Source organism: Mus pahari, chromosome 21 (assembly GCF_900095145.1).
Source record: "Mus pahari chromosome 21, PAHARI_EIJ_v1.1, whole genome shotgun sequence".
NCBI lineage: Eukaryota > Metazoa > Chordata > Mammalia > Rodentia > Muridae > Mus > Mus pahari.
The window spans coordinates 19,569,185-19,577,995 of NC_034610.1; the positions used below are offsets into that span (position 1 = coordinate 19,569,185).

Here is an 8,811-nt window from a genome sequence, read left to right on the forward strand (position 1 = left end):
GCTGCTGTGGGTGTCTACTAGACAGTGGGCAAAGTGGGGGTGCTGCTGTGGGTGCCTACTAGACAGTGGGCAAAGTGGGGGGGCTGCTGTGGGTGCCTACTAGACAGTGGGCAGACCTGAGCCGCCCCTGGAGACAAAAGCATCAGTGCTTGTAATGGCTTGGCTACATGGCGAAGGTGCGGACATCAGGCCATAAGTCTAGACTGTAGCAGACTACAAAGGCCCACACCATGGCCATGAGGTTTAGGACAGAAGGTAAGTCTAAATGTGAACACCATGACTGGACTAGGAGAAGCGGAAGATGGGAGGTCATATCCAAATGGAGAACAACTACTCAAAAAAAAACCAATAAAACCTCAACCTCATCAATACCAGCCAAGAATCTAAAGCCTCCTCCTGACCCTAGCCACCTGCCGTCACCTGGCACACACACACACACACACACACACACACACACACACACACACATACACATGCACTCACCTGTCCTCCTGCCCCCCCCACATACATACATACTGGCACATGCGCGCGCGCGCGCACACACACACACACACACACACGCACACACACCTGTCCTCCTGCCCCTGCCCCCCCCCACACACACTCACCTGTCCTCCTGGCACACACACACACACACACACACACACACACACACACACGCACTCACCTGTCCTCCATGATGCGGCACATGTTGTAGATGGCGCTGTGGCCCAGATGTGTGCCCAGAAGGTTACGCATCAGCTGGAAAACAGGACACGCACAGACCCCATTAGGGTTGGGTGATATAAGCCCCAGGCTCTGGGGGAGGAGCGCCAGCCTCAGCCTGCCTTGCATGGACACTGGTCTACAATCCCACCTGATCCCAAGCTCACTGTGTGCTCCTTACAAATGCAGCCGACAGAGCCCTGTGGCAGTTTGAATATGCGTAGCCCATGGGAAGTAGCACTATTAGGAGGTGTGGCCTTATTGGAGGATGTGCAGCCGTGTTAAAGGAAGTGTGTCACTGTGGAGTAGGCTTTGAGACCCTGCTCCTAGCCGCCCATGAGACAGTTTCTCCTGACTGCAGTCAGGTGATGATATAAACTCTTGGCTTCTTCTCCAGCACCGTATCTACCTAGACACGGCCACACTTCCTGCCACTATGATAACGGGTTAAACTGCTGAACCTGTAAACCAGCCAATTAAATGTCCCTTTTAAAGAGTTGCCTTGGTTATGGTGTCTCTTCTCAGCAATGAAAACCCTAAGACATACCCTCAAAGCATCTCCCAAACCTGGGCCTCAACTCAAACCCCTGGGAAATGGCCTCCAGGATGCCCTCAGCGTTTCACTGCCTGGTGATCCCAAAAGTCTAGCAGCATTCACTGAAGATAATACAGCCCTGTCCTGTCAGGTGCTGATAGCAGAGCTTGCCCTGGGGGAGGAGTTCCCAGAAATAGCCTGGGAGATGCCTACCTTCCAGCAAGGCTCACACAGCTCCTTGACATTGATGGTTCGGCACAGGGTGATAATGAACAGAGGCAGGCTCTCAGCTGGCAGGCAGTTGTAGCAGACCACAGCATCCAGCACTTGCAAGGACACCTGCAGGAGGGGTAGAGCTTCGTGTTGGTGCCCAACTCTTACCCTCCTACCTATGTCTGAGCAGCCTGTGTAGGAACCGCAGTGCAGGTAAACAAGAGTGAGTGTGCACTTGGAGGGGCTGTTAGCTGCCTATTGTAAGCACGACTTCCCATCGTAAGCACGACTTCCCATTTTAAGCTATTACAACAATAGCTATTTTAAGCTATTGCAGACCACCAAACTGTCCTGACAGTACATGCCTACAGCTCAGAGAAGCTGAGCAGCCTCCAGAATCCACACAGCCAGAAGATGGCAACAGGGCTTGACCTCAAGCCCCAGCCTTCCACAAATGAAGCTGGGAGTAACTGACCTCAATGTCCACAGAGGACACTGTCCGGATGCATAGCAGACAAATCATGCTGCAGGGAGAAGAACATTGAAGGCAGGTCAAACAGCGTTTCAAGAAGACTCTGTGACTACAGTTATTGTCTCTCCACTGTATGGTATCAGTTATCTGAGTGGCTTGTCCATAGTGTGCCTGTTCTGTGCCGACCACACGCCCAGTGCTGAGTGCATGGCATAAAGCAAACAAAGTCTCTGCTTCCACTGAGATTTCAAGATGGTTTTAAACAAACAAACAAAAACAAGGCTGGAGAAATGGCTCAGGGGTTAAGAGCACTGGCTGCTCTTCTAGAAGACCCAGGTTCAATTACCAGCACCAAAGAGTGGCTCTCAACCATCTTTAACTCCAGGACCGGGGTATCTGATGCCTTCTGGCCTCTGCATGCAGTGCACACAATGGTGCACAGACATAACCCATGTATATACAGAAAAATACCCATGTACATGAATACATTATTAAAATACAATAAAAAATGATGACAAAAGGGCTGAGCATAGTGGAGCACACCTTTAGTCCCAGTCCTCAGGGGGCAGAGGCAGGGGGATCTCTCTAAGTTGGAGGCCAGCCCGGTCTACAGAGTAAGTTCCAGGCCAGTCAGAACTATATAATAAGACCCTGTCTAAAAACCACAAAATAAAAACAATAACAGAAGGGAACTGGTAAGACGCTCAGAGGATGAAGTGCTTGCTGCATAAACCCACAAACGTGAGTGCGAGCCTCAGAACACATGTAAAGGTGGGGAGGAGAAAGCAGACTCCACAAAGCTGTCCCCTCACCTCCACACATGTGCCATGGTGCACATGAAAAAAACAGTAACAAATTAAAGTGTAAAAATAAAAATACATGCTTATGGTGGTTGGTGGTGGCACACACCTTAATCCCAGCATTCAGGAGACAGAGGCAGGCGGATCTCTGTGAGTTCAGGGCCAGCCTGGTCTATAGAGTAAGTTCTAGGATAGCCAGAGATACAAAGAAAAACTCTGTCTCTAAATAAATAAATAAATAAAGTACGCTTGTCCACGGGCAATCTCATTTATCTGGTAGCTTCACTGACGTTATTAATCCTAAAGAGCTAAGTTTAAGACCCAGGACAGAGGAACTGATATCAAAGAGACACTAAAGTTCCTTCTTCTGAAGCAGGGCGTGGAACCCAGGGTCTCTTTCATGCTAGCAGCAACTCCACCGCTCAGCTGCCCCTCAGCCATTAGTTAAATGTTTACTTACTGAACCATCGATGCAATGTACTCGTCGAGGTAACAGCTGTTGAATTTGACCAGGTTTACCAGTACCAGAAGGAATTCTGAGGACAAGCCAACGTCCATCCACTGCAGGACAAACTCTGCTGCAGGAGAAAGGCTGAGGCTATACTCCTCCTCCTCCTCAGGGAAAACTGGTCTATATCCTATCACTGCAACATCCGGGACCCAAGCAGGCTCAGCAGGAGGCCGAGCAAGCCCTACAGACACTTGCTCTGCCTGGGTGTCGGCACTGAGCGGATAAAAGTATCATCCATTCCATTCAAGGACTGGCTCCATTACAGGGGACACGAACATTAAAATTCTTGCCGGGAAGCAGCTTCTTAGGAGATCCCCACCCCATAAAGAAATCTCTAGAAGATACTGGCAAGGCTGCAGGCCACACAGCCTGAGGATCTGATGGCAAACTGTAACAGCACCTGCCCCAGAGGCGGGTCAGCAGTCGAGGGTCATTTCTGGGCCTCAGAACGGCAGAGCCCGGAGCTGACTAAACTCCTCAGTCTTTCTTTTTTTTCTCACCAAAGGGAAAGGAAGTCTTAAATGTTCTAAAACCTCTTACTGTCACATGACAGGAGGCAGGAACCAGGCTGGGATGTCAAGCCACACTGACAAAGAGTGACAAACAGGTCCACTGGTGACAGGGGAGAAGACAGGACCCAGGCACACAGATTCAGCACCCTCTCCAACGATAAACGCACCACCCATTTCAAAGGCACCTTCTGGGACCTGCCAGCCAAAGACTTCAAGCAGCAGATCTGCAGTAAATCCCAGGAGGGCACTGGTACGCTCCCAAGACAAATGGCAAATGGCCCTGTGCCCCCTGCAGGCCACCCCGTGAACTGCCGCACCCTTTCTCATCTTAGGCATCTCTCTCATCCTCTGACTGTGTGACACCTACCCAGTTCCTCTTCCAAGTCAGTAATGTGCCTTCCATTGTCTGTTAGGGCCTTAAAAACTTCCAGCCGTTCATGGAGGTCTTCATTGGAGGGGTAATCCTTGATCACTTTGAAGAAGAGCGCCCTGAGGACCCCCAATCGATCACCCTAAAGACAAACAATAGAGCCTTCCCAGCATCCCCTGCAGCTGGGAAAAGCCAAGGAGCACACCAGGACCCGCAGGTCAGCAATACCATGGGTTCAGACAGTGGCCAGAGGCACCAGCCAATAACTGAATGGCATGTATATACCACCTAATGCATTAAGCTCTGGACATGGTTAGGGGCAGGCACACAGTGTGACAGGAAAGTTCTTGCTCTGGCCCAACTCAAGAGTCAGGCTAGACTAGGGTGCCCGCATATTGTGAGGACAAAGATCTACTCCCAGAAGAGGTGCCACAGCCCTTGGAGAGGCCAGACTATCAAGGAAGAGAATGGCCTAGAGGAAGACCCTTCCAAGAATGCACAGAGAACTATAGGGGTTAAAGGGCCAGTTGAGACCTTAATGGCTAGAGAAGGACAGGGAGTGGCCATAACTGGTCAGTAACAGTGAACTAGCAACCACCATACCCTAATATCCTACACAAACTACTTGTGCCACCCACAGAAGCTATAGCTCTCATTCTCTACTCCCACAGAAGACGGAAGCTCAGGAACTATCGTAATTGGCCACGATCACCAGACATGTGGCACCAGCATATCCTCACACTTAGTCAGGCCTTGAACTGCTGGACCCTGCCCTGGCACACCAGCAAAGGCAGGAGCTCCAGCAAAGGCAGGAGCTCAAACAGTGACGGTCTGACTTCATCCCACAGGCTCACACAGCTCCGCCCCTTACCTGTCCCTGTACAATGGCCTTCAATAAGGCGAGAACTGCATGCCGGGCCTCTGGTGGCCGCTCTGGCTGTAGCAAGTCTGAGACAGCCTTCCAAAGTGCCTCCACTGCATGCTGCCATAACAAAAAGGGGACAGTGAGAAGGGTGTGGTCTCCAGGGACCTTAGCCCCGCAAAGGACAACACGGAGCATGGAATAGGGCCTTCTGACTTAAAACTGTAACATTTTTGTTGTTGTTGTTGCTGTTTTTCAAGACAGGGTTTCTCTGTATAGCCCTGGCTGTCCTGGAACTCACTTTGTAGACCAGGCTGGCCTCGAACTCAGAAATGCACCTGCCTCTGCCTCCCGAGTGCTGGGATTAAAGGTGTGTGCTGCCACATCTGACACCCAGCCAAGTCTGCTTAATGGGCCCTGGATCACGAGCTGGAAAAGACCGGGCAGGACAGGGAAGTCGCCAGCCAGGGAGTCCCTGGTGGCTCTTGCTGCACTCAGAGGCACCATGGTGCTTAGAACAAGCAGCACAGATGGAGCCCTAGATAGGCATCTGCCCCAGACACCTACTCCAAAGTGTCCCTGTGTGAGTGAGCCCCGACGAAATGTTCCAGATCTGCTCTCAAGCCAGGTGACAACGGCAGTGCTCGCCTCTAATCCCAGCACTGGAGGCACAGGCACGCGATTCTGAATCCAAGGCCAGCCTGGTCCACATGGTAAGTCCCTGTCCCAACCACCAGCCCTCCACCACCACGACAAAAAAGGATGAGCAGACGTACACAGCCATAAGCTTTTCCAGGGTTAGGGAAAGCTCATTCCTTTGGCTACCACCAGGGTAAGTCTCTCAGGTTGCACTCTGGGGCATTTCTAGAAGCTTCCACATAATTAAGATGAAAGCTAAATTTCTCTAAAATGGTAAAAACTGACTCATCCCAAAGCTAGTTGTCTGAGCTACGCCTGAGATCCTGATCGACACTGAAGAGGCTGAGGAAGACCACATCAAGTTCACAGCGTATAAGCCTGAACCACACAGCGAATACCAAGCCAGCCATATCACATCTCAAGAACAAGAAAAGAGCTCAAGGCAGCAGCCACAGACTGAAGATTCTCTGCAGCCTGCAGTGGGCATGCACCACTCCAGCAGTGTAGCTGAGGCAAACCCACCTCTTCAAGCTTCTTAGTCTTTGCCACGTCACAGATCTGCCCTATCATTCGGATGCGATTACTGAGGCCGCATTCGCCACTCAGTTCCTAGAGAAGGGAAAAGAGGAAAAGGACAGCGCTTTTAAAAAGAGGTCTTACCCACTGGCCATCCCCCCTCTGTCTCTGTCTCTCCAGCCTTCTTACCCACTGGCCATCCCCCCTCTGTCTGTCTCTCCAGCCTTCTTACCCACTGGCCATCCCCCCTCTGTCTGTCTCTCCAGCCTTCTTACCCACTGGCCACCCTCCCTCTGTCTCTGTCTCTCCAGCTTTTCTCTGTGTAGCTTTGGCTGTAATGGAACTGTCTCCCCAGGGCTCGGCAGGATTAGCAGCATACACCAAACACCACCATCACCCAGCATTTTATTTTGTTTTGTTTTGTTTGTTTTTTAAGGCTGGATCTTGGGGCTGGTGAGATGGCTAGTGATTAAGAGCACTGAGGTTCTGAGTTCAAGTCCCAGCAACCACATGGTGGCTCACAACTATCTGTGATCTGATGTCCTCTTTTTTTTTTTTTTAAAAGTTCTTAAAAAGAAAGGCTGGATCTCTAATTTAAAAAAGAAAACGAAAAAGGCCTGATTAAAAAAGCGGAAGCTGCTTCACCCGAACCTGGTGTACGCATTGTCCTTGTCTCTGCAGGCCGGAGACATTGCGGCAAGGAACATCTTTGAGGAGAGGAGGACCCAGTCTCACTATTGCAGCTCAGGTGGGTTACAATGACGTTGCCACAGGGTAGCCTCCAGCTTCATATTCCTATCTCCTCTGTCTCTCACGTGCTGAGAGAGTACAGGGCAGCTATCTATCATAACACTAAACAATATAAGTTTTCATACAACACCTAACTTCTAAAGCAAGTGTGCTAAAGCAGGACACCAAGACCCTGAGGACAGGCATATATCTGTCTCCACAGTACTGGGGATAGCAGCCCTGCGCAGTGACCAGCAACCCCTATCCCACAGAACCCAGTGACAGACAAACCCAGCCTTCCTTGTCCTTCGTGCTGGGAGGCCAATCACTCACTCTCAAGATTTCCGATGTGATGATAAACTCCGTCTGTTTGCCTTCTGCACACCTGGGACTTGGCCTTGATGTTCCCAGTCCCAGCAGTATCTTGAACTTCTCCTTCAAACCTGAATCTTTGCTTGTTGGCTTGGCCATGGTGCGCAAGGCAGTACTAGAGAACTGCTCTGTACAGAAAAAAAAAAAAACAAAAAAACAAAAACAAAAACCAAAAACATATTATTTGATACACCCCAGGAAAGGTTCTCCCTCCTGCCCTTGAGGCGAACCTCCAAAATCCTAGGTCTAGGATAGGCAACAACCTGTCCTTCCTACAGCCCCTGGGGCAACTCAACTCCGTGCAGGAGGGACTCCCCCACAAACCAACCCCGGAGGTACAGGCTTACTCTAGCGCCCCGCCTGTTGATTGCCATGGTTCTCCCTAGGTTAAGGAAGAGCTGTCGCGTGAACAACAGATGCAGAGGCCCGCTCACACCCGCAATGGAGGGCTTGGGGCGCTAGGACTTGTCAGCGGTGGGCGCGGCGGAGGATTGGATACAGAAAGGCCAATTCCCCTCACCCCATCGCGACGCGACCACACAACCATCGCAACCCGCCCCAGCCGTCAGAGCCTCCAGGGCTACTCACCCCGCGCGCGCCTTTCGCGCGCAGGTCCTCCTGCACCCAGGGAAGGGCGCACACCCCCGGCCCAGGGCAGCTGCCGGAAGCGCAACCCGTACTTCCGGGGGCGAGGCTTTGCTGACTGTCTGCGTTGAGCTCTCTGGGAGTTGTAGTTCCGCGTGCACGTTAAGCGAGTGGTGGGCCCGCGGGGCTGCTCGGTGGAGTAGTTTACAGCCCAGGCATGAACTCAAGGGTGCGGATGGTGACTCGCAGTCGGAGCCGCGCGACTAGGATCGCGTCGGAAGGGTGTAGGGAGGAGCTCGCCCCGCGAGAGGCTGCTGCAGGTAGCTCTGCGCCTGCAGGCGTTTTTGGAGGAAAGGAGGAACGTGGAACTTTGGCTCCAGGCTTGCGTCCCGGGCCACAGCATATAACCTAAACTCTAGGCGCCGCGGGGTAGTCAGCTGCCTTGAATCTCACGTAGCCCCACTTCTAGCTTCTTCCAAGGGGCTGGGACCCGCAGGGTCTGCAGGGGTCTGTAAGATTGGGTTCTGGGTGTGTTCATCCACCCTTGTCGCCAGTGAAAAGTTTTAGTCCAACCAGCCTAGCTTAGGACATTTACTTGCTCCAGGCTGTCTGTGGGACACAGCTCTGTTCTCAGAGCTGCCTCCCTCTCTCGTAGGGCCAGGCTGTGTGCCAAGAACACACCCAGCTAGAAGTCTTCTCCCCCAGCCGGACGGTGGTTCTGAAAACAGGAAAGGGCATGGCACTCATTGTATTTGTCCTGTAGCCATTAAGGACCTACTATGTGCCAACTAGTGGTACTCAGGGAGTAATTATCTGCAGCTGGGACTTAGACATAAGTGCCTAGAGGGGGAGTGTGCATTGGCAGCAATGGTCCCAGAATTGGTTCAGTAGTGGCGATCCACTGGGATCCAGGCTGAGGCTTGGCAAGAGCCAAGTGCCACGGAAAGTGTTGTTGGTGGTTTTTTTTTTTTTTTTTTTTTTTTTTTGAGA

General features: G+C 51.7%; 2 protein-coding genes across 11 annotated transcripts in view; one reads left to right on the top strand and one right to left on the bottom strand.

Moving 5' to 3' along the window:
* Tsc2 (TSC complex subunit 2) overlaps positions 1–7,908 on the bottom strand; it is a 35,800-nt gene extending 27,892 nt beyond the window's left edge. For 4 of the 10 annotated variants that reach the window (XM_021221637.1, XM_021221635.1, XM_021221632.1 and 1 more), the window contains exons 1-9: positions 7,825–7,908; positions 7,198–7,364; positions 6,142–6,228; positions 4,990–5,100; positions 4,116–4,260; positions 3,186–3,303; positions 1,929–1,977; positions 1,454–1,579; positions 668–741 (exon numbers count right to left, since the gene is read on the bottom strand). In XM_021221637.1, coding sequence (XP_021077296.1) covers positions 668–741; positions 1,454–1,579; positions 1,929–1,977; positions 3,186–3,303; positions 4,116–4,260; positions 4,990–5,100; positions 6,142–6,228; positions 7,198–7,335 — 848 coding nt within the window. In that variant the 5' untranslated portion in view covers positions 7,336–7,364; positions 7,825–7,908. The remainder of the gene's footprint in view (positions 1–667; positions 742–1,453; positions 1,580–1,928; positions 1,978–3,185; positions 3,304–4,115; positions 4,261–4,989; positions 5,101–6,141; positions 6,229–7,197; positions 7,365–7,824) is intronic. The other 6 variants (XM_029532848.1, XM_029532847.1, XM_029532845.1 and 3 more) reach the window with 3 other exon arrangements.
* Positions 7,909–7,968: 60 nt separating this feature from the next.
* Positions 7,969–8,811, top strand: part of Nthl1 (nth like DNA glycosylase 1) — a 6,730-nt gene continuing 5,887 nt past the window's right edge. Inside the window, exon 1 of the mRNA XM_021221600.1 lies at positions 7,969–8,141. Coding sequence (XP_021077259.1) covers positions 8,039–8,141 — 103 coding nt within the window. The 5' untranslated portion in view covers positions 7,969–8,038. The remainder of the gene's footprint in view (positions 8,142–8,811) is intronic.